Genomic DNA, 22,025 nt, shown 5'->3' on the forward strand with positions numbered 1-22,025 from the left:
AGACGGGCATGGAGGCGTCTTCGTACTCCGACCCGGAGAGGTTCAGTACCCCTTTTCTAGTGTGCAGAACGCATCCTCCTCAAGGCTACTTAGGAACGACATACCTACTCCCAGCGCCTTAATCCGTCCTTGACTCGTTCCCGACCTAACAGTAGCCAGTTGTCTCTTGAGGCTATCTCGCTAACGCCCTTAAAGCAACGATAGTCAACTTTAGACTTCTCCCAGGCCGAGCTGGCCGGCTCAGTAGGTTGGAACCTCGCCCCCTCTATCATTTTCCCCTTGCGGTCTGTCAGTTGTCAGTCCTCCCGCAGACAACACATCTACACTTAGGCACACACGCAGATGCACTAAACCCAGAGTAATAAACGTTGTCTACGAATCGGGGAGGGAGGCAGGGGTGTCGAGAAGGGCGAGATGGCGGTGTGGACGGGCGTACCCGCAGCCTGCTGCCCGGTGGGTCAGGACCTGCAGCACTCGCCATGCGCACACGGACTACCGAGGAAACCCCCCTTCCCCCCCCTTTTTTTCCGGGGCGGCGGCTCTGAGTTGTCGATTCTGACGGCGGTACCTACCGATCGATGCCGTGAGAAACCAGCGCGGGGGGGGGGATCTGCGGGGTCTGGGCGACTAGGTAGGAGCAAGAGGGGCACGGCGACAAGTCCAGCACGGCGGCGCATTGCTCGAGAGTCCCGAAGGCATCTTCAGAGTGTGGATGCCAAGATCAAGTAGGGGCCGTCGTTAGCTTCGTTGTTGAGGTTAAAGACGTACGATCTCAAGCCCTTGCAAAACCGAGTTAGTAAGTAAGGGTCTCGACGATGGGACTATCGATGGGCCTAGATGGGCCAACACTCACGCCTGACCCTAGCAGCGCGGCCTGTTCTTCTTGTACGACGCGTACTGCCGCTTCGGATGGGTGTGGGAGGGTTCCTTCAACTCAGGCCCAGCCCACCCGGCCGCCTTCGTGCCAGCCCAGCAGGTATCTCCATCCATCCACGACACAACCGCCCCATTAAGTAGGCCGGTCGCCCCGTCTTGATTGGGCGCTCTGGCACGTTGATACTATATTCCAAGGGACTCCTTGGGCGACCTAGAACGCCCTAGATCCACGGCGGCCTCATGTCTTGTCTAGCCAAGTCATCGGCGTATAGCCGATGCATTGAACAGACAGATACTAGCGTATGGATTCATTTGCGGGCGAGTCCTTCCTGGACCGCCGGGGTATGGGGCACAGGCTTCGTCTCCGGCTAAGACGTCAGTGAGGCTTGTGCCCGACAAGAGAGCCAGAACCCCACCATATGTAAGGGTCCACGTACGCCTAGTGAACTAGTTTCATGGATTCCGAGGTTAGAGTGGCAGCGCAATGAGACACCCACGTATAAGAACATATATACATCGCCGTGATCTCGCACTCGACTTTATTATGGCGGAAGTGCCCCCCTCCCCCCCCCCCCCCCCCCGAAAAGGCTTGGGGGGATTCTTTGACTAGAAGCCTGATCGCCCGTGCAAGGCTAGTCTATGTGTGGCGGCATTGATCTTCATGGATCGACTCATGAATGCTTCGGGCTAGATATTACGTCCCGAGTGCTACTGGGGTTGTCGAATTTGTTACCGAACCCAGCTCTAGGTGCTACATTCTAACAATCGATGATTTCTGTTGTAGAGCAGTGCTCTCCGGACGAATTTGGGTATTCGCTATGTGGGAAGCTCCTTCATAAGCCTACATCCCTGAGTAGGAAGCACGGTCTGCATTTTCTCATGACAGAATTCGACGACGGGTTTTGTCTATGCTGCATGCGGGCCATAGAATCCACACCACCTTTCTGATGGCTACAAGTAAGAAAAAGCCGTAAACGGGTGGAAGCATACACAGTAATCCAGTTAAGGTCAATATCATATATTACCCACATCTATCTATACATAGGAGCAAGGTAACTAATGGCAAGGTATTTATTAGGTAGTTGAGAATGCGAGTCTCTCACGAAACGTATTAAAGCAGTTGTAACAACACCACTTAGAGCACCAACCGCTCTGATTATAATCATACAGTCTATCCGGCCTCAAGAGTCTGCCGCAGGAAGTAATAGGTCACGTCAGGGAAGCTGCCTATCCGTTCAACTTGATGCTTGGTGGTTTCACCGCATTTGCCCAGGGGACCTTTCCTTGAAAGGGCTCCTCGCCCTCGACGAAGTTCAGAACAACGCAGTTCCTGGTGGTGGTAGTCATGATGTAAGTGAGCATGAACTCGTCGAAGCGAGGGATCCAGGGTAAGATGTAGCGGTCGAGCAGATGGTGGATCCAGTTGCGCCAGGCGGACATCCGCGTGAAGCTCGCCGAGTTATCGTAGTCCACCTGCAGCGACGCCATCCGGGAGGCCTGGTACCGGGCGAAGGCGGCGGAGAGCGCGTCGAGAGGCGGGGGAGCGCCACCGCCGGCGCGCAGGACGGCGTGCAGCTCGTTGACCAGCGCGGCGACGTCCTGCACGCCGTTGTTGTAGCCGAGGCCCTGGTTCGGCGTGAACTTGTGGCAGGCGTCGCCGGCGAGGACGACGCGGCCCCAGCTCCAGTGGCGGACGATGCCCTCCTCGAGGTTCGCCATGCCGGCGGCGTGCCGCGTCGGGAACACGTCGCGGAGGCGGAGGTGCTCGGAGACGGGGAGGTCGGCGTGGCGTGCGGCCAGCGCCTCGACGTCGGCGGCCGAGTAGGCCGCGCGCGCGCGCGTCGGCGCCGCGAGCCGCTCGTACACGAAGAGCCACGACCGCTCGCCGCTCGCGAGGCACTGCACCGACACGTCGCGGCCGTGGCCCTCGATCGACTCGCCGGTGCCCAGGTCCGTCGGCCGCGGGAACGTGCACCACATCGTCCGGTACTCGGTCAGATACGGCTGCTCGTCGTTGACGGTGGGCGCGCCGGCGGCGACGGCCAGCGCGCGCATGGCCCGGCGCGTGGCGCTGTGCACGCCGTCCGCGCCGAGCACGACGGATCCGCGGTGCACGCTGCCGTCGGCGCAACGCGCCTCGACGCCGTCGCCCGCGACAACAACGTCCGTCACCTGCTTGCCCGCGAGCACGCGGGCCCTATCGGCGTCGCCGAGGCTCTCGTACAGCAGCCGCACGACGTCGGCGCGGTGGAAGATGACCGGATACGTGCCGTGGCTGTCGCGCGGCGCGCGCGAGCGGGTTAGCTAGCTAATAGTCTCGCGGATGCCGAAGTGGGGCTGCGGGCGCTTACTTTTGGTTCACGACCCGGGAGGCCTGGCTGTCCTTGTACTTGTGCGCGTCGAGGGTGAGGGTGACGGTGCGGCGCAGGTCGGCGCCGATCTCGCGCAGGCGCTCGAGCAGGCCGAACTGCGCCAGCACCCGGAGCCCCGACGGCCACAGCACCAGGCTCGCCCCGACGTCGACCACGACGGACTCGCGGTGCTCGAGCACGACGAAGTCGATGCCGGCGCGGGACAGGGCGTGCGCGGCGGTCAGCCCGACGGGGCCCCCGCCAACCACGATGACTTTGAACTTGGTGGTGTCGGCCATCTAAGTATCTCGCGGACTCGGTGGTGAGGTGTGCGGGGTGGGAAAATAAGGGTGTAGATGTTGGAGGCTGCTGGCCGGCTTCGGCAGAAAGAGTGCTCTGCTCGGATCCCGGTTAATACCTACTCCGTCCCGACTTCGCACGTGAGCCGTCGACGCTCATATACGTACATCGGACTGGAGACAGCCGGGGTCCCGGTCGCTAGCGGAGTTTGCGGGCCTTCGACAGCGGACTAGTGCTTCCACGGGTCGGCGGACTTCCTGTCGGCGGAGATCGACTTCGTGCTTGGCAGAAAAGACGCAGGGGTTTCGGTTCGTTTGAGACTGGGTTCGAGTATGGGTAGGTAGTTCGACGGTGGTTCGATGCGGAAAAGAAGATAGGTATATCGAGCAGGGGGGGGAGACACCCGGGAAATTCGGATCTGGTGAGCGGACTTATGCCAACACGTTACCATCAGAAAGCGTCCTCATATCCATTTGCCCATCAAGGATTGCCCATCCCATCTGTCCTTAGCCAAGGAGGCTCTTGGGAGCGGGGTGAGGGGTCCTATGTCACCATACCACGCGGGCCACGATGAACAGCCGAAACGTCCTACGCCCGGGGATTTATCTCCGACTTTCCCGCCTTCTACCGCTCCTCTTCTCTCCTGTAGAGGGATTGATAAAGGTTCAGGAAACCAGGCTGAGCTTGACCACGTGGACGCAGGCGCCCACCCACCGTAGGAATTATCGCAGTCAGTACCTAGTAAAAGGCTGAGATTCAAAGTTAACGCCGAGGTTCAGTTCGGCGAACTGTATATACGTTGGTAGTATTTCCTCTTGTTTCTTACGATCTGGGAGCCAAGTAGGCATCCGTAGGTAGCTCGGAGTACCAGCTACGCAGAGCTCGGCTGGCTGGCCTGTACACCTCTCCTTCATCTCACACCCGCTTACAATACCGCCGGTAAGCATGAAAAGAAGGGGGTACAGCTCGTTAATTCTTCCCCTTCTGGGCGAGCTGTGTGTACACTGCATAGAAGTTCTCCCTAGTGTCCTGCTTCGTAACTGTCCTGTGCGCCGTCCTTCTAGCCACACGCATGGGTGGGTATGCCTGCGTAACCGAAGTTACGGTAATCGGTACGCGGAGTCTGACGGCTCGGATCTTGTGCCTGTCTGGCGCAAGTGTCGTATTATTAACCGCTATCCACGAATGACCAGCGCTCAGCCTTTCTTTTCTATCTGGTATTTTGGGGCGCAGGACCGCTTACACTTCTGTCGTGATCGTCTTGATGACAGCACGCTCGGACGGAGTCGAGCCAGCGAGCTGTCTGTCCGCGAGTACTAGGAGAAGGTGGTGGCGTCGTCTTCGAGAAACCCGAAACCGCAGGCCCGCCAGATGGCGCCGAACTTAGCCGCGAAGAGGGTCTCCCCGTGCCTCTTGGGATTCAGGGCTAGCTAGCTGCCTGCTGACGATGACCTCGTCGTCGCCCTAGAGAGCATATCCCAGATCAGACCCGCGAGTTCGTCTCGTCGCAACGAGCGTGATCCATCAGCCTATCGGTCGTGGTCCGGCGCCCGGCCAGCAACTTAAGCTAGCGGCCAGTGCGTCCGCCGGAGGGCGTTGAGGTATCGTTATGTTATATTCTGCGTAGTCCGCCCGGACACAAACTCCTTCATCGCGTCGACACCCAAGTACCTGTGGCGGCGTATTAGCATCATCTCCCGCCTTCGCCTCCCCCCTCCCCCCTCCCCCAAACATCACCCCGCGAAGGAGCCCGAACTCACACGCCTAAGAGGATCTCGGCGAAGTCGTCGACTTCTTCGCCTCCGCCGTGCTCGAGGAAGTTCTCGAGCGAGAAGTTGGTGATGACGAAGTGCGGTGTCTCCCGCCACCGACGAGAGAACTCGAACTCGGAGCCGGCCTCCCACAGGGGGCGGGAGAGTGTCCAGCGGTGCACATACGCCCACGGATCCAAGTTCTCTGCCACGTCTGCGTGAGTCTGCGGTTCACACGTGTGGCTTGAGCCTTGAGATGTGCGACAATATCGGCCCTCCGGATCCTTCACCATCCCGTACAAGAAGATGACTGCGTACGCCATGATGATTGTCCGGCGCACGGACTCAGCGAATATCCATTTCTGGGAGCCGCGCGACCAGTCAGCAAAGGAATATCTACACCGTTTGGTTAGGGAAGGGGGAGGAGGTTGGAGACCAAGAACGCATAATACACACCTCCCAACCCTTGGGCGGCTGCTTCCGCGCGGCCGCGTCGCCCAGGCGGGCGACATCCTCGAGGTTCTCGCGGATCCTACAAAGGTCGGCGAGCCAGGCGTGGAAGAGGGGCATGTCGCGCTCGGCCTGGGCGCGGAGAGAGATGTCGCCGTCAAAGAGGCGGACGACCTGGTAGAGGAAGAGGGCGTGGACGCGGGCAAGTTTCTCAAGGGGGGAGACGCCGGTGGCGCGGCCGGCCTCGGCGTCGACGAGCTCGCGCGCCCCGCCGTGCAGCGTCCGCATCACCATGGCCGCGTTTGCCGGGGTCCGGCTTGCGTACAGTACGCTCGTCGCAAAGCACGACAGGATGCACGGCGGCGCCCACCGCTGGTAGAGCCGCCTGTGCAGGAACGGTGTCGCGTTGTGCGTCGCCATGTCCGTCACGAAGCCCTTCACGCGGCTCACGATCCAGTGCAGGGGCGTCGTCGGGTCGTACAAGTGCCACGGCTCGATTTTGTCCTGGACGGCCGTCAGCGGCGTCGAGAGCCTAGCGAGGATAGCTGTATGTCTGGTAGAGGAAGAGAGATGCGAAGTGGAGCACGAGGGTTATCTGGATAGGACTCACGCATAGGCCTGCCATCTTGCCGTATGCCCTTACGATTTCGTCATCCGCTGGGGTGTTTGGGCGACGGGCGAACAGGCTTTCGTCGACAGGGACGGGCCACTGGTCCGAGAGAGGCGACCCGGTATTGCCTATCAGGTCTAGAAAGGGATCCATAAGAATGTCGCCGCCTCCGGACGCCTCCAGGACAGACTGCGGAGTGTACTCCGAAGCAGCGCGGCCCGTTTGAGGGTCGACGCCAAAGAGAGGATAGCCAGGACTCCCAAACGATATAGCTTCGGCGTAAGGCATTGGCTCGATGCTGGGCTTGTCGAGCTGTCTAACCGCTTTGGTCTTGCTGTAGATACAAGAGATATTCTTTTCCGCGCATCGGGAGCACACCGGCGTCTTCCTGTCGCATCGCCTTTTGACCTGGACGCAGTTGTTGCAGTTCTTCTGCCTCGACAGCAGCACACCGGCTGCAGCAGCAGAGCTGTCCATGACAGCCAGGTAGCAGAGCCGAAAACGCTGCGGGGTAGGATTCAGTATATCGAGTTGAAGACCGTATGAGAGGAATCTGACGGCGGAGATCGGAAAAGGCTGAATTCATGTCGAGTCATGGAGTTGGTTGGCTCTGTATAACTCCACCATGTCCTTGACGAGCTGCGCCCCCACTCTAGCGCCAAGTCCGCCCAACTCCGCCAGTCGAAGCGTGCGAGATATGAGCCAGATCCCACCGATCGAAAGGAATGCTTGTACAAGAATGTCTAGAACTCAAGACCAAGTTTGTAGGAAGGGTAAAATCGCCTTCGTAGAATAGCCATCCCTGCTTACCCCATAGTTTAGTGAAGCCCATGTGGTGACGGAAACGCCAGGCGTCGAGAACTGGACCCAGCGAATCTCGCCAAGCAACTAATGCTCTTCTTACAGCGCCTAGAACCCAAGAAGCAAGGTTAATCCCCCGTCTCCAATTCTTACGTATTTGCTTACATCACCATCTCAGCTCGACAGCGACTAGTTGTCGTGGCTGAAAAGCTATATAGGTTAGGATGAGCGGGAAGCCAAGCTCTTATTCAGTTAGAGCTGATCGATGGAGAGGTCCATATCAGGGCGCCTCTCCCTATGATGTGAGACGAACACCTCATTCTATCGGGATGCAGGTTTGCCCTTTTGCCCGCTATCAGTAAAGCCATCCGTTAGTAAACTGCACTTGTATATGCTTCAGATCTACCCGGATAGGTTTCCCACTGTCTCTCTGAGGGGCATAGATCTAAGTGGCTGTTTCTGTCTGATTCTCAGAGGGCGTATTGATAGGTCGATGTACCTATTGCCCACACGCTGGAGCGTAGATTTCGACAATATAGCGTCCGCTTCCACAGCCATGTATAGTAGCACATGCCTAGAGAATTCCGAATAACGGCCACTTGCCTCCCCGATCCCATAGGTTGAGCCCATGCGCCCGGCAGGTTTTATTGTCATCAGCCGCGATGCCGTCGGTGGTCGGTACCTAATGCCTGCAATACCGCCGACGAGGCAAGAAAAGATTAAATCACCTGAATTTCATCCTTCCCGTTTACCTTGCGCTAAACAAGCAGACCGAGACATGTCTTCGGCATCCGAATGAGTCGGGGTTGGACCGGACCGTCAACCGGGTCACTTATGTAAGTGACGAAGTACCGAGCGACGGGTGAAGGGTGACGGGTGATGGGTGAGGAGACGCACACGTTGTCGTTGCTGCATAATGAGCCACCTGCACTAGGCAGAATCAAGCGCGCGTAGAGGATCAAGCGATCCCATCTCGTTGGGAGCGGAAAACACGTAAGTCTACCATTCGGATCTCGCACTATCCCTAGCTGGTCTCATATTCGTCGAGTAATGTAACGGACGGATGTATAGGTATCCAAAGGCGGGGCTTGAAAATGTACGTCTTGTTGGGAATTGAGGTTTCTCCGTCCTTCCTAACCATAGGTAGGTGTACCTATATCGCAAGCTCCCCGACCAAGACAATAAGTTGCCTCTCTCCGCCGGGTAGCAGGCAGGCATAGAACTTGATCTAGTCGAGCAAATAAATGCGGTGACTCCCCCTGTGGCCCGACAACGCAAGACGGAACACGGTGAACAGACATCTGGTGATCTGGTTGGCAGCACCGCGGGGTTTCCACCCAGGTAAGGTGAGTTAAGGTGGGTAGACTCGTGCCAAGACCTGGTAGAACGTCGAAACCGCTGGAACTGGCGGCCAATCAACCACGAGATCGTCACCCTTGCCTCACCGCGTTGGCACCAGCCCCCCGGCAGCCATACGGTATTTGTAGGTATGTACGCGTGTAGACCACATGCAGGGCGAGCATACCCGATCTGCAGCCAGGGTCGTGTCATGTACAACGATACCGACTCCAAGGCGGCTTTGCTAGTTTAGGTATGATGGTGCGGCGGCGTCATCGGGCAGGCCAGCCAAGCCAGTTCCATCCTCAGTTCGCCGATGGCGGTAGGCGAGCTAAGTCGTGTATGGATGGCTGGAGGCGTAGCGAGACGGCCGTCGCAGTTGGTCAGTACGCCCGGGTAACACGGCGAAGCTGTCATGGCCCTGACTGAGTTGTAGCCTGGATCGGACGAACCACAGCATACTGACACGAATAAATATCTGGCGAGTTGCCCGACGTGTGTTCGACGCCCCTCTCTGCTCCGATCTTCTGATCTTCTCTGTTCGCATATCATTTCTCGCGCTGCTAAAATCGCCCATAACGCAACAGGCGTCGATACACCGCTCGCATCTTTAACATCTACAACTTCACTTGTCAACTTACCCCGGTTTGTCGAGCGAAGATGATCTTGGCTGATGTCTTCTTCTTCATCCTCCGCATTGCGGAGCTGGCGTTCGCCGGTATCGTCGCCGGAATCAACGGCGACTATCTCCGCAGCGTCCACAACGCCGACAGCTGGTACCAAGGCCGATTCATCTACACCGAAGTGGTAGCTGGTATCTCCCTCTTCTTCGCACTCGTCTGGCTCTTCCCGTTCGCCGCTTTCCTGCACTGGCCCATCGACCTCCTCATCTCTATCTGCTGGTTCGTAGCCTTCGGCCTGCTGGTTAACGTAAGCAACGATCCCACCCTTCCTGCGTAGTCCGTCGAATTATTTCGAGGGCTGGTCTGCTCGTCGATGGTCTAACGGTATGACTAGTTCCTGGGCGGCTCGTGCGGATACGTTTTCAATTGGGACAATCTCTCGTTCCACCGCGACAACCAGTGCGGGAAGTGGAAGGCCGTCATCGCATTCTCGTTTCTCTCGGCCATCTGCTGGTTCGTGTCGGCCATCATCGGGATCTTCTGGGTCCGCGATCGCGAGGCCCAGGTCTACCGCCGCCGATTCCGGGCCAACCCTCGCGTCTGATTCCGACGAGGGAGACCCGCCGGGATTACTTCCCTCTGTGGACAGATCGGACCTTACCTATAGCAACGGCCGATGCTTGCCGCCCGTCCCCGGCGCGTCTCCGAGATAATCCATTCCCGTACATCTCAGCTAGATTCTTTCCATCACCACCTCCTCACCTTACCGCGATGGGCGATTCCGGGCAAGCGTGCAGCTTGTTTTAGGAGCTTTGGCGATGATGACATACGAATATGGGGGCTTGGTTGACTTTTCTGTATCGACCTTCGCCGGTACTGTTTCGGATGCAGCTAAGCTAGGCGAGGACGGGCTCTGGTTTGAAGAAGACGAACGTGTTATGCTAGCTACGAGGAAGAGATACCCGTACCCGACTACGTAGGCAGTAGGTAGGTACCTAATGGAAAACGAGGTCTTGATATGATGGAGCTGTGCGTGTGTCTGTCTCGGGTACGAGAGGGTTACATAGGTAGCTTTCGTCGTCGGTCGAAATAAGAAGTTGAACGTTGTAGGGGTTGGCGGTATGGGGAAAGAGACTGAAGTGGCGGCCTCGGCTGTGCTCGTTCGGCGCCTTGGAATTACTCAAGGGTTTTCGCCTCAGGCACCCAGGGTGGTTTTATGACGACAAAGCCGCGGGACACGGGCCCCAGCCACGAAGCGCTGCCTGTGGCGCGTGTGAAGTCTGTAATGTAGGTACCTAAGTCGTGACGCCACGAGTTCATCACCAGCCACTAGGTCTTCAAGGCGCAATATTACCTACCTAGGTACCTAGGTACCCTAGATCAGGACGCGTAGCAGGACCGAATTCTCTCTCTGCGGGCAGCAACCCGGGGAAGAGACCAACACCAAATAAGTACATGTAGCCTGGCTAACGACGGGCATGCGATACACTCGTCACTTAAGTAAGTTAGCAGACTGTAAGGTTGAGCCTCCTAGCAGGTAGGCAGGGTCTAGCTTCGTCTCGGGACGTGAGAATCGGTGGCGGACCCGTACGGCGCTGTCGTCATCCCTCTCCCTACACACAGACGTAGGTACCTAGGTACCTACTCATAGGCAGGTGCCGTGGCCTGTTTGCGTAAGGCAGGTCCAGGCCGCTAATAATTGTGTGCGCTTTTGCGCTTTCTGACACGGCTATGACGTCGGTCGCGCCGGAGCGAGGTACATCGCTGATCTCGGCCGCCGGGGGCGCACAAAGCACCTTGGGTACATCGTGTCGTGCCCGCGGTATACGGAATAATCCTCAGCACGTAGGCGCATCACCAGCGTACCCAGACATGTACCGAGACTAGGTACCGTCGACGACCGAAGCAAGTACCTAGGTACCTACTCACCATGCCCGGACCACATGCCCCGGCATGCGCTAACAAGAGCGTTGCACAGACGGAGCCTCGCCTGGCTACGAGTGATGACGACCGATGAAGTAAGAGGGGGAGGCCCCTACGTGAGTCCCCGTCGTGTCTTTGCGGGGTGTGACCAGTCGAAGCTCTACCTATGAGCTGCTCCCGTCTTAGATCTCGGGCCGGCAGACAAAAGAATGCGCTCGTATACGAACGCGGTCTAGTTGCCGGCCGTGTCTGATCGAGATCGCTACGATGACGGAGGTGATGACGGCGATGATGAAATTTGGGGAGTTTGCGAGGAAGGGACTTCGGGGCAGGGTGCGAGAGCTGGGATAGCTGTCAGGCGGGAGCTGCTCGAGACTTGCCTCGCGAGGCACGTAGGTATATAAAGGGAAGCCCTTGGACACAGCTCCCACTCCTTTCTTACCCATCGATCCAAGATACCCTACTTCAACGGAACTACGCACCACTACACGCAGTAATACACGACTATTACCACATTGGACTACTCGACTCTCTTTCACAACTTCAACCCAGATACTCAACATGTCCGACGTCATTCACAAGATCAAGGACGCCGTCACCGGCAACCACCACTCGTCCACTACGCAGGGCGCCCCCGAGGGGACCTATGGATCCCACACCAGCCGTACCGCCAACGCGGCTGACCCTAGAATCGATAGCGACAGTAAGAGCTCCCTTCGTCCCTCGCCTCGTACGGCTACTGACCCTCGTTTTACCTGCTAGGGGACCATCGTGGTGCACCAGGCTCAACCGTAGGGGGCACTCACGGGCACACGTCTGGCGACAATTATGTCCATGGTGCCGGCGCCACGGGCCAAACCACATCCGGGCCCCATCGGTCAGATGCGGCGAACAAGATGGTGCGTCTTGTGAAATGCAGACACCCTACCCACTACGAGGCTGACAACTCCCAAGGATCCCCGAGTGGACTCGGACCGAGATGGCCGCGTGGTGGGCAACACAGCAGGAAGCTATGGCGGCCGCGGCCGCGAGGGAGTTGCCGGCCCGCACAACTCCCGTTTGACAAACGCTGCCGATCCTCGTACGTAGTAACCCGGGTTCACGTCTCCGATTGACTAGACCGACGTGGCTAACGTCGACACTTCAGGCGTCGACAGTGACCGCGACGGCAGCCGCACTGCTGGAAATACGTACGGCAGCTCGGGTACCGCTGGAAATACGGGCTCTCACTTCGCCCCCGTCGGAACGGGCGGCAATACCGGTGGTACGGGCACTACTGGCGGCACGGGCACTATCGGTGGCACGGGCGCTGCCGGCATGCCCTACGGAGGCTCCGGGGTACCAGGCTCCGGATACGGCTCTACTACCGGAAATCACAACAGGCACGATACGTACAGCCAGGGCACGAGCGGGCTGCACACGGGCCCCGGACCAGCCCCCAACACGGCCGGTCCCCACAAGAGCAACGTGGCGAACAAGCTGGATCCTCGTGTGGACTCGGACCTAGACAACTCGAAGACCCTCGGCGGCGACAAGACGTACAGCAACCCGTAAGTGCCTTCGAGTGCCTCGCGATCATATCGGACGAATACGCCTCCTGTTATCGTATTTTCTCCTTTGTTACTTGTGTCTCTCTTTCGGGCGAACTATACCGTCATAACTCTTCACAAATCATGACATTAACCGGTTGGTCCGAATGAAGGGGAACCGGAAACCGTACCACCACCAAAGATCCCACGGACGCTGCGCAGGTTGGTCCCTCGACACTACGCCAGCACGTGGGCATGCCGTCGGTCGAGCACGACGATCACGGGCACAGGCGTCACGAGAGGAATAGTGTCGCGTCCGCTCAGGAGACGCATAGAGGTCTATAGGTTTGCCTGAATTTGGTTGGAGAATGGGTCTGAGGCGGCAGAGAAAAGTAATGAGGGATTGAGAATCGGGAATGTACCAATCATGCTTTTGTATGGCTCGATGGTTAGCTTACTAGCTATCAAGAATCAACCGGCCTGGTGCATTTATTGCTGCGTATTTTGATGTCTTACGGGCGCGACAGTGTGAACATGGCGTAAAGTTCGCGTGAGCTGACAGTTGTCTACATAGGTATACTTACGTGGCATTTCTCCCTCCCTACCCCCGTGGGGATTGAATAGTCACCGCCAGGCGACGAGACCATACGACTTTAGCAGTCGGTAGACAGAGGCATCTAAGTATTTTCGCGAGACGTGCCTGTATTCCCATTGAAACCCCCTCATTTGGTCAACACGCCTAGCACGTGCGGCACGGTGTGCCACCACTCCTCCTCGGGCGGTTGCGCGAGGTCGAACCGGCTCCAGGCGTCGACGCCGGTGACGCCGCCGGCAGCGCGTAGGTACGTCGCCGTCGGCCGGCACAGCTGGCAGCCGCCGAGGAAGTGCGGCCAGAAGATATTGACGAACCCTGGCCGTGCTCGCGATTAGCTCTCGGCTCAGTCTTGGGGGGAGAAAAGGGGGCGAAGGGGAGAGAATACGAGGGAAAAGGAGAAAGACGGGAGGAAAGAGAGCGAAAAAAAAAGAGAAGGAGGGGTGGGACTCACGCTGATACGCGCGCATGTACCAGGAGTACTCGCAGCGGACGTGCTCGTAGACGTACCAGCGGCCACCGTCGCGCAGGAGGTCGTAGAGGGCGCGGATATTGCGCTCGGGGTCGGGGATGCTGCAGAGGCAGAGGAGGGAGACGATGCAGTCGACGGAGGCGGGGGGGAGGCGCAGGCGGCCGGCGCGGGCGTCTAAAGCAGCGGCGGCCGCGGAGGGCGCGCGCAGCGCCTCGATGCCGACGGGCACGATGTCGTAGACGTCGGCGAGGCCGGCGCGCGCGACGGCGGCGCGCAGCGCCGGGTGGTGGGCGGCGTTGGGCTCGACGCCGTAGATGCGCTCGACGCGGGGGCGGCCGGGCTCCGCCTCGCCGCCGCCGCCGCCGCAGTCCGCCACCTCCGGGAACACGTCGACCCAGAAGCCGGCGCCGGCGCCGAGCTCGAGCACGACGCCGGCGAGCGGCGCGTTGCCGCCCTCCGCGCCGTCGGCCAGCGCGCGCCCCGCGTGCACCCGCCCGCGCAGCAGCGCCCGCACGCGCTCCGCGTTGCGCGCCCGGATCCCCGGCCCCGCCGCCTCGCGCCAGAACGCGCCGAACCACGCCTCGCGGATGCGCGCCAGCGACGGCCCGCCGCCGCCCGTCGGCGCCAGGATCAGCGTCGCGAGTACCCGCGGCAGGTACGACAGCGAGACCGACATGAAGACCCACGGGTCGAGCAGCCCGGTAAACACGGCGACGGTGCGGGCGAGTACGGCGACGGTGCGCCTGAGCACCGAGAGGGTCGGCGCCATGGTGCTGCGTGCGGTGGTGACGGGCAGGTTTTTTTTTTTTCCGGGAGTGGTGGTGGTGGTGGCTTGTGTGAGCTTTTTCGGTGTGTGTGTTCAGTGTGGCCGTCACGGGGCTGCCAGCGTGGGAAGGGGTAAAGGGGGGAGAAGAGGAGAAAGGGTAAAAGGAGAAAGGAGGAGAAGGGGGAAAAGGAGGGAAAGGAGGAGGGAGAGGGAACGGGGGGGGTGAGATATGGAGAATCGGGGTTAGTGGCTGCGAGCGAGAGTGGGACAAGACGATGGACAGGGCAGAGCTCGGTCAGCTTGGCAGCCGAGGCGAAGAGTATGAATAGAGAGAGGGGAGAAGAAAGACCGATATCACAATTTTATATTCTCAGGTGTAAGACTGGCAGGGGGAAGCAGGATTTGCCTACTCGCCACCGTTGGTGTAAAATGCCAATACCTACATGTATGGTAAGCGTATATCCACATATATGTTTATATACCCCTACCCGCCTACATCTGCGTCTTGCTAATGGGATAAATTGAAAAGGGAAGCTAGCGACTCTGGCGTACGGTTCCGGTTGGTTGGCCGGTTGGCGGGTCGACTGGTTGACCGGCCATGTAACTAGCCGGCTTGTACGGTAGTCGGTAGAGCTGGGGGGAGGGGGAAGGGGGGCATATATCTGCTGTGTGGGCGTGGATGGGGATAGGGATGCCAATGCGGGTGTTGCGGCGCCAGGATGAAAGGAGAACAGATAGTTATACAGTGAAATACTACAGTACGAAGACGGCGAATGCCCAGAGAATTACTACGCTTCGACAGCGCAGTATATAAGAAAAGCACGTCGCCTAAAGTCATCGTCTTCTATTGTCTCGTAGCATTTGCCTCTCTATAGTCTAGGTAAGGTAAGTCAAGGTATCACATTATAGCTCATCTTTTTTCTCCTGCTGGCCGCGGCCGGGACTAGGCGGTTCCGGCCTGCCGCTGTCCTTCAGAAGGTCCACGCCCACTTTCCCCCGCCACTTCTGGAAGACGGACCAGAACTCCTTCTCCATGCCCGACTCCATCTGGTCCGGCAGCACCACCACGTACTCGACGTACAGCTTGCCGTATTGGTAGTGGTGGTACACCGAATCGCCATCTTCGCTCCACACCGGCATCCCCTCGCCCTCGATCGTGTCGACGTGGCCGGGCTGCACCACCTCCCCGCGCTTGCGCCCTAGCCTCACCGTGTGGCCGTCTAGGTGCGTGATGTTGCGCGTCCAGTCGCCCATCCAGGCTTCCCGCAGCGACAAGACCTCGCGCCAGAACAAGTCGTCGCCCTTGCGCCGGAAGAAGATGCCGTCGACGTGGTCGGGGTTGTCGTTCTCCGGGTCGGGCTCCTTCTCCGTTAGCGTGACGACGAGGTCGCCGGCGATCCAGTCGGGGCTCGCGTCGGCCTCGTTCTCGTACACGATCTTAGCGTCCCGGGCAGCGCCGCGTTCGACCTTAAGCGAGACGGTGGTCGGCTTGCGGAGCACCCGGTTGCCGCCGCAGACGGGGCACTTGTGCTTGATGGTCTTGCCGCGGCCACCGCAGGCGTCGCACTGGGTCTGGACCTGCTGGAACATGCCGGGCGCTAGCTGGTGCTTGATGATGCGCACACCGTGGCCGTTGCAGTGGCGGCAGGTGTCGACGACGCCGTCGGCCGAGCCGGTACCGTCGCACTCCTCGCAGATCTGCTGCTTCTCCCACTGGAACTCGGTGTCGCGGCCGTTGTAGAAGTCGCGCAGGGAGATGCCGACCCTGATCTCAATGTCGTGTCCGCGCGGTTGGCCCCTTTGGTAGTGGCCGCCGCCACCGAAGAATCGGCTGAACAAGTCGAAGGGGTCATGGTGGTGTCCTCCACCCTGGCTGCGCTTCTTTAAGCCCTCGTGTCCGAACTGGTCGTAGATCTTGCGCGACTCCGGGTCGATTAGAGCCTCGTAGGCCTCGGACACCTCGACGAACTTGTCCTTTGCTGTCGGATCACCCCTGCGAGCGGCCCCTTATTAGTCTTATCCAGAGGACACGTTGGGTTATACGGGAGAGGTGGGTGGCACGGTCGCACAGCGCGAGCGGTGCGGGGAGGACTTACGGATTCTTGTCCGGGTGGAATTTCTTGCTGAGCTGTCGATACGCCGACTTGATCTGCTTGTCGGACGCCTGGCGATCGATGCCGAGAACCTGGGGACCGGAAAAAAAGAAGAAAAGCGGTTAGTCGCGGACTGACGATTGACAACTGGATGGTGTCGGCAGGGGAGAAGACACTCCTCCATACCTTGTAGAAGTCCTCAGCGCAGAGGGCGAGCTGGAGGAGGACGCAGAGCAATGCGAAGATTGCTCTTCCGAATAGTAGCATTTTTATTGGCCAAACGAGGCAGCTCGCGAGAGCGCCGGCTTGATGACTGGAGACGGCTACTAGAGTCCCCGAGGACAGGCTAGTTCACGAGCGACACCGAAGCGCAGCTTTCGAAAGCATGAAGCAGACGACGGGGGGACCAGCATGGGAGAGATCAGCTGGCGCGGGCGACTCGTGGGTTGACCGGGGCGAATAGAGCGTCGACCGCGCACAGGCGGTGGTATTTAGCAGGTTACTCGTATGCGCTTCCGCAGGCAGGCAAGGAGAGCAGACGACAAGAAGAGAAGAACGGAGGATACCTATGTGTAGAAGTGAAGACATGAAGCACCAAGTATTAACTGTTCACTTTCGGCGCGGCCCAGAGCTGGACCGAGTTCGACCCAGCAAAATACCAGCGTGTCAGAAAGAAAAAAGGCTACGTGTGTAGCTTGCTTGTAGACGGAGGTACTGCAAGTACCGAGGTACATGAAGCAGAGTCGTAGAATTTGCAGGCGTCTCGGCCGCCGGCGATAAGATAGACCCTTAGCGTAGACCAAACTTTAAATAATGGAGATTATCTTGTCTCTACAAGATGTTATGATTGGCTGCATGAGAATGGGATTGTCTACGATTGGCTGCATTTATAAGTACTCTGGATGTAGCTGTTGGTAGCTGCCGGGACCGGACCTTGGTTGGCCGCGTTCACCAGCATCCCCGATTCAGCAATACGTGACGATATGGACATAAACAGAACACAGAAACAAGAAATATAGAATTACGAGGATCGTACCAGCATCCTACCCATCTATCAGATAGGTATTAACCCTCCGCTCGCAGGCAACCATTGCGGCGAGCTATGACGGGGTGTTCATCCCCATCTTTCGTTTTTCTCACCTTTCTCTCTCAATGCATCGCCATCGCCAATCTTCGAACGAGCCGCTCTAGTCGGCTCCGATTTTCGATCGCCTGTACCGAACCAACTATCTACCTTCCCACATTCCTCGGTGCCTTCGTTTCCTCCGGACAGATCTATACGGCTAGATTCATAGAGGCAACCAGTCGAGAGTCCCCTATCCAGAGCCGCCGCCGCCCTCCAGGTTATTATTTCCTCTGCCTATTCAACACTACCTCGCGCCACAACGACGAAATATGAGTGCGATACGGTACGCCTTCGTCCCTATGGACGACGAAGAAGTCGGTCCCCAGAAGGTCGAGAACAGCAAGTCTAAACACCGGCGTAAAGACGGCAGCGGACGCTCCGGTTCTCGTCGCGACGATCATCACAAGTCACATCGCGCTCGGAGTCGTAGTCGTAGTCGCAGCCGCTCGCCTGCACGAGACGCGAGCAAGCACAAATCGAAGATGATCAGGAAGCGCAGGAAGGACGATTTCGACGATCGATGGGGCGACGAGGAGCCAGGCACCGAGCCCGAAGCGGAGCCCTCGCTCGACGGCCGCGACGAGGAACCGGAATTCCAGGAGTCGGCCCCCAAACGTGTAAAAATAAGCCATGCGGGTCGTGATGGGGAAGACGACGGTGCCGAATCCGATACGGCGCGTGACATCGCCGAAAGAGAGGCCTTCTCCAAGCGCCTCAAGGAACGGGACGAGGGCAAGTCGAAAACCAAAGGCAAAGCTGAGACGGAACGCCAGCGTCTAGCCGATGAGATCGCCTCGAATCGAGCCGCAATGCCGGACCTGCGTGAGCGCTCTCGGCAAGACTACCTGAAAAAGAGGGAAGCGGAGCAGCTAGCGCTGCTGCGGAAACAGGTCGCCGAAGAGACTGCCGAACTTAGTAGCGGTGTGCGGCTCACGGAGCGGGAGGTGGCCGAGTTTGCGAAGAACCGAGAAGTTCTCCGACTGGCCGAGGAACGATTGCGAATTGACGACCATCGCGACGGTTATTATATGCCGGAGGATTACATCACAGAGAAGGGCAAGATCGATAAGAAGCGGAAAGAGGAGGCGTTGTACAAGCGATATGTCGAAAGGGACGAATACGGGCAGGAGAAGTTCGTCACGGAGCACGAGGAGTGGGAGAGGGAGCAGACGCAAAAAGCAAAGGCTCAGATCAACAGGGCCGAGAGGCAATACGAAGGGGACTACGTGCCCGTTCTCGACCCGGAGCACTATATCCAGTGGAACTTGGGGTCAACGCTGGCAGGCGAAGGGAAGACGTTGACCAAGGAGCAGAGATTTCTGGAGGCTCAGATCGAGGCCGCTGAAAAGAAGGCCCTATCTATCCAGGAGACTCGAAAGAGTCTGCCCATCTACAAGTACCGGGACGACTTCATCGCGGCTATCGAGCAGTATCAAATATTGGTTCTCGTCGGCGAGACGGGCAGCGGAAAGACTACACAATTGCCGCAGTACCTGCACGAGGCCGGCTACACCAAAAACGGCCTCAAGATTGGCTGCACCCAACCCCGCAGAGTCGCAGCTATGAGTGTCGCTGCCCGCGTCGCCGAAGAGATGGGAGTCAAGGTCGGGAACGAAGTCGGGTACTCCATTCGATTCGAGGACGCGACTAGCGACAAGACTATCTTGAAATACATGACCGACGGTATGTTACTCAGAGAGTTCATGACCGAACCAGACCTCTCAGGCTACTCAGCCTTGATGATCGACGAGGCCCACGAGCGCACCGTCCACACAGATATCCTGCTAGCCTTGGTGAAGGACCTGGCCAGGGAACGACCAGATCTCAAATTACTCATCTCTTCAGCTACCATGAACGCCGAAAAGTTCGCAAAATACTTTGACGATGCTCCCATCTTTAACGTCCCGGGGCGAAGGTATCCCGTCGATATTTACTATACCCCGGCGCCAGAAGCGAACTACTTGACGGCGGCCATTACCACGATCTTCCAGATCCATACAACGCAAGGGAAGGGAGATATCCTAGTATTCTTAACTGGGCAAGACGAGATCGAGTCTGCCGAACTGCAATTAACCGAAACCGCGAAGAAACTCGGGAATCGCGTAAAGGAGTTGATCGTCTGCCCTATTTACGCCAACCTCCCTTCGGATTTGCAGTCCAAGATCTTCGAGCCTACCCCCGAAGGTGCTCGCAAGGTCGTGCTAGCTACCAATATCGCGGAGACTAGTCTAACTATCGACGGTATCACTTACGTGATCGATCCGGGATACGTCAAAGAGAACGTATATACCCCGGCGACAGGCATGTCGAACCTCGTAGTCGTGCCGTGCTCTCGAGCTTCCGCGAACCAACGCAGCGGGCGTGCCGGTCGTGTTGGCCCCGGTAAATGCTTCCGCCTCTATACGAGATTTGCTTACATGAACGAGATGGAAGAGTCTACCACGCCCGAGATCCAGAGGACCAACCTCAACAGCGTCGTGCTACTGCTCAAATCACTCGGCATCAATCAGCTGCTCGAGTTCGAATTTATGGATCCACCCCCGAACGAATCTCTGATCGGGGCCCTGAATCAGCTTTTCGCGCTGCAGGCCCTGAATCATAAGGGCGAGCTCACCAAGGTCGGCAGGCAGATGGCGGAATTCCCAACGGATCCGATGCTCGCAAAAGCCGTCCTCGCGGCGGACAAGTACAAGTGCGTCGAGGAGGTGCTGTCGATCATATCGATGCTGAGCGAGGCCTCGGCGCTCTTCTTCCGGCCGAAGGACAAGAAGATCCACGCGGACAGCGCGCGGAACCGGTTCACGGTGAAGGAGGGCGGCGACCACCTGACGCTGCTCAACATCTGGAACCAGTGGGTCGAAAGCGACTTCTCGCCGATCTGGGCGCGGGAGAACTTCCTGCAGCAGCGGTCGCTGACGCGGGCGCGGGACGTGCGGGACCAGCTGGCGAAGCTGTGCGAGCGGGTGGAGGTGGCGCCGTCGACGTGCGGGGCGGCGAACACGGAGCCGATCAAGAAGGCGCTGACGGCGGGCTTCTTCCCGAACGCGGCGCGGCTGCAGCGCGGCGGGGACAGCTACCGGACGGTGAAGAACAACACGACGGTGTATATCCACCCGAGCTCGGTGCTGATGGGGGCGGACCCGCCGGAGCGGATGGTGATCTACTACGAGCTCGTGCAGACGACCAAGGAATACATGCGCAGCTGCATGCCGATCCGGCCCGAGTGGCTCAACGAGGTGGCGCCGCACTTCCACAGGAAGAAGGACATGGAGGCGCTCGAGCGGCGGAAGATGCCGAAGCAGCAGAAGTGAGCGGGAAGGGGTTGGAGAGTAGAGATGGGTAGAGCGGGGGAGAGCAGGAGGGGAAGGGAACAAGCCAGGAGGACCTCGGCGACATACACATTGCGGTGTGTGCGTATGCCACATGTCTGTCACTAGATTTACCCCTGGTCCCCTTTTTAGGATATATGCAACGCAGCATAGCGAAGAAAACGTAGACAAGTTCCGGCAGGAAGCCGGCGGGACGTCTCATATTCCCTATTATCCTATCGGTATCACGCGAGCGGACAAGGGGAACGAAAATGCAAATGAACCGGTTACACCCCGCGCGCGGTCGGGCCACACCTTTGTTATTGACTACGTGCCGTGCCAGATACACAGGCGCCCCAGGAGATCGCGAGCCGTCAGTGCGACGGCACGCAGCGCTCCTATCGGTCTCCTCCTCGTGCTGCTCCTCCTCCTGAAGCCCCACGTCCCCAGCCCCCCCCGGGGCAGCGCCCCTACTGGAGCAGCGCCTCCTCGCCGGCGCGCGGCTCGAGCTCCTCGTAGCGGCGCAGGTCCATGGGCCGCTCGAGCAGCGGGACGACGAAGGGGTCGAAGGTGCGCCAGTACGGGTTCGACAGGTGGTACTGCTGGCTGTCCTCGCGCAGGTAGCGCTCGACGATGGTGAAGTCGTGCGGGTCCGCGGTCGACTGCACTGTTTCGTTTCTGTCAGCTTCTCTGCCTGAGTGCGCAGGAGGAGGGAAGGGGAGGGAAGGAGGGACGGCTACGCACTGACGAACCACGACAGCGTCTCCTGGTCCCGCGAGTACACCGCGCTCGCCTCGTTCAGCTTCGCCCGCAGCTTCGCGATGTTGTCCGCGCCCGGCTTCGCGCGCAGGTGCACGACGATCGTGTAGACCATGGCTTCTGCGGGTCTTTTTTTTCTTCTTTCGGTTTGGTCTCGTGTGCCCACCCGCCTTCTAAACTGCGCGCGTGTGTCCCCGGCCCGGCCGGATCGAGGTGTGTACGGGGTGGTGGTGGTCTGGGTTGCGGTGAAAAGGTACGGCGGGAGGGGGGAGAAAACGAGGAGGTGTGGAGGCGAGGAGGCGAGCGAACTTAGCCCGGCGCTTAGCTATACATGCTTCGTAGTCCGAGATTTAAGAG

The 22,025-nt window shown here is 58.7% G+C and overlaps 8 protein-coding genes across 8 annotated transcripts; 3 read left to right on the forward strand and 5 right to left on the reverse strand.

Annotated features, from left to right (window-relative positions):
* Positions 1 to 1,456: 1,456 nt before the first annotated feature.
* Positions 1,457 to 3,641, reverse strand: GGS23DRAFT_249538 (uncharacterized protein). Its single transcript, XM_051512251.1, has 2 exons — positions 3,228 to 3,641; positions 1,457 to 3,151 (listed from the first exon to the last, which is right to left on the reverse strand). The coding sequence occupies exons 1-2, from the start codon at positions 3,524 to 3,526 to the stop codon at positions 2,104 to 2,106; spliced, it is 1,347 nt and encodes a 448-aa protein (XP_051368815.1). The 5' UTR covers positions 3,527 to 3,641; the 3' UTR covers positions 1,457 to 2,103.
* A 1,228-nt stretch (positions 3,642 to 4,869) lies between these two features.
* Positions 4,870 to 6,902, reverse strand: GGS23DRAFT_249423 (uncharacterized protein). Its single transcript, XM_051512248.1, has 4 exons — positions 6,339 to 6,902; positions 5,735 to 6,232; positions 5,288 to 5,640; positions 4,870 to 5,198 (listed from the first exon to the last, which is right to left on the reverse strand). The coding sequence occupies exons 1-4, from the start codon at positions 6,813 to 6,815 to the stop codon at positions 5,135 to 5,137; spliced, it is 1,392 nt and encodes a 463-aa protein (XP_051368816.1). The 5' UTR covers positions 6,816 to 6,902; the 3' UTR covers positions 4,870 to 5,134.
* Positions 6,903 to 8,914: 2,012 nt separating this feature from the next.
* GGS23DRAFT_249433 (membrane-associating domain-containing protein) lies at positions 8,915 to 9,811 on the forward strand. Its single transcript, XM_051512249.1, has 2 exons — positions 8,915 to 9,407; positions 9,495 to 9,811. Exons 1-2 carry the CDS (start codon positions 9,138 to 9,140, stop codon positions 9,702 to 9,704), a joined length of 480 nt encoding a protein of 159 aa, XP_051368817.1. The 5' UTR covers positions 8,915 to 9,137; the 3' UTR covers positions 9,705 to 9,811.
* A 1,505-nt stretch (positions 9,812 to 11,316) lies between these two features.
* On the forward strand, positions 11,317 to 12,877 carry GGS23DRAFT_249436 (uncharacterized protein). Its single transcript, XM_051512250.1, has 4 exons — positions 11,317 to 11,726; positions 11,786 to 11,922; positions 11,978 to 12,104; positions 12,171 to 12,877. Exons 1-4 carry the CDS (start codon positions 11,585 to 11,587, stop codon positions 12,575 to 12,577), a joined length of 813 nt encoding a protein of 270 aa, XP_051368818.1. The 5' UTR covers positions 11,317 to 11,584; the 3' UTR covers positions 12,578 to 12,877.
* A 397-nt stretch (positions 12,878 to 13,274) lies between these two features.
* Positions 13,275 to 15,020, reverse strand: GGS23DRAFT_614272 (S-adenosyl-L-methionine-dependent methyltransferase; the record flags this gene model as incomplete). The annotated part of the gene is made up of 2 exons (XM_051520636.1): positions 13,599 to 15,020; positions 13,275 to 13,462 (listed from the first exon to the last, which is right to left on the reverse strand). The coding sequence occupies exons 1-2, from the start codon at positions 14,383 to 14,385 to the stop codon at positions 13,275 to 13,277; spliced, it is 975 nt and encodes a 324-aa protein (XP_051368819.1). The 5' UTR covers positions 14,386 to 15,020.
* A 188-nt stretch (positions 15,021 to 15,208) lies between these two features.
* On the reverse strand, positions 15,209 to 17,275 carry GGS23DRAFT_582613 (DnaJ-domain-containing protein). Its single transcript, XM_051517239.1, has 3 exons — positions 16,662 to 17,275; positions 16,479 to 16,567; positions 15,209 to 16,375 (listed from the first exon to the last, which is right to left on the reverse strand). Exons 1-3 carry the CDS (start codon positions 16,740 to 16,742, stop codon positions 15,286 to 15,288), a joined length of 1,260 nt encoding a protein of 419 aa, XP_051368820.1. The 5' UTR covers positions 16,743 to 17,275; the 3' UTR covers positions 15,209 to 15,285.
* A 595-nt stretch (positions 17,276 to 17,870) lies between these two features.
* GGS23DRAFT_607091 (P-loop containing nucleoside triphosphate hydrolase protein) lies at positions 17,871 to 20,912 on the forward strand (the record flags this gene model as incomplete). Its single annotated transcript, XM_051519992.1, has 7 exons — positions 17,871 to 19,625; positions 19,656 to 19,927; positions 19,958 to 20,078; positions 20,112 to 20,306; positions 20,337 to 20,531; positions 20,562 to 20,824; positions 20,858 to 20,912. 7 exons carry the CDS (start codon positions 17,871 to 17,873, stop codon positions 20,910 to 20,912), a joined length of 2,856 nt encoding a protein of 951 aa, XP_051368821.1.
* A 449-nt stretch (positions 20,913 to 21,361) lies between these two features.
* On the reverse strand, positions 21,362 to 21,888 carry GGS23DRAFT_249564 (uncharacterized protein). Its single transcript, XM_051512252.1, has 2 exons — positions 21,654 to 21,888; positions 21,362 to 21,576 (listed from the first exon to the last, which is right to left on the reverse strand). Exons 1-2 carry the CDS (start codon positions 21,781 to 21,783, stop codon positions 21,380 to 21,382), a joined length of 327 nt encoding a protein of 108 aa, XP_051368822.1. The 5' UTR covers positions 21,784 to 21,888; the 3' UTR covers positions 21,362 to 21,379.
* Positions 21,889 to 22,025: the final 137 nt, after the last annotated feature.

The sequence above is a fragment of the Durotheca rogersii genome (assembly GCF_024521655.1).
Source record: "Durotheca rogersii strain YMJ 92031201 chromosome Unknown GGS23scaffold_26, whole genome shotgun sequence".
Taxonomy (NCBI): Eukaryota; Fungi; Ascomycota; class Sordariomycetes; order Xylariales; family Xylariaceae; genus Durotheca; species Durotheca rogersii.

Coding starts and splice junctions, on each gene's coding strand:
- GGS23DRAFT_249538 (XM_051512251.1), bottom strand. CDS start 3,526: ATGGCCGACACCACCAAGTTCAAAGTCATCGTGGTTGGCGGGGGCCCC. Junction 3,152..3,227: donor TCCCGGGTCGTGAACCAAAA/GTAAGCGCCCGC, acceptor GCCGCGCGACAG/CCACGGCACGTATCCGGTCA.
- GGS23DRAFT_249423 (XM_051512248.1), bottom strand. CDS start 6,815: ATGGACAGCTCTGCTGCTGCAGCCGGTGTGCTGCTGTCGAGGCAGAAG. Junction 6,233..6,338: donor GCAAGATGGCAGGCCTATGC/GTGAGTCCTATC, acceptor ACGGCCGTCCAG/GACAAAATCGAGCCGTGGCA. Junction 5,199..5,287: donor GCCGAGATCCTCTTAGGCGT/GTGAGTTCGGGC, acceptor ACGCCGCCACAG/GTACTTGGGTGTCGACGCGA.
- GGS23DRAFT_249433 (XM_051512249.1), top strand. CDS start 9,138: ATGATCTTGGCTGATGTCTTCTTCTTCATCCTCCGCATTGCGGAGCTG. Junction 9,408..9,494: donor CCTTCGGCCTGCTGGTTAAC/GTAAGCAACGAT, acceptor CGGTATGACTAG/TTCCTGGGCGGCTCGTGCGG.
- GGS23DRAFT_249436 (XM_051512250.1), top strand. CDS start 11,585: ATGTCCGACGTCATTCACAAGATCAAGGACGCCGTCACCGGCAACCAC. Junction 11,727..11,785: donor CCCTAGAATCGATAGCGACA/GTAAGAGCTCCC, acceptor TTTACCTGCTAG/GGGACCATCGTGGTGCACCA. Junction 11,923..11,977: donor CAGATGCGGCGAACAAGATG/GTGCGTCTTGTG, acceptor ACAACTCCCAAG/GATCCCCGAGTGGACTCGGA.
- GGS23DRAFT_582613 (XM_051517239.1), bottom strand. CDS start 16,742: ATGCTACTATTCGGAAGAGCAATCTTCGCATTGCTCTGCGTCCTCCTC. Junction 16,568..16,661: donor GCGCTGAGGACTTCTACAAG/GTATGGAGGAGT, acceptor TCCGGTCCCCAG/GTTCTCGGCATCGATCGCCA. Junction 16,376..16,478: donor TTCCACCCGGACAAGAATCC/GTAAGTCCTCCC, acceptor GGCCGCTCGCAG/GGGTGATCCGACAGCAAAGG.
- GGS23DRAFT_249564 (XM_051512252.1), bottom strand. CDS start 21,783: ATGGTCTACACGATCGTCGTGCACCTGCGCGCGAAGCCGGGCGCGGAC. Junction 21,577..21,653: donor GACGCTGTCGTGGTTCGTCA/GTGCGTAGCCGT, acceptor GAAACGAAACAG/TGCAGTCGACCGCGGACCCG.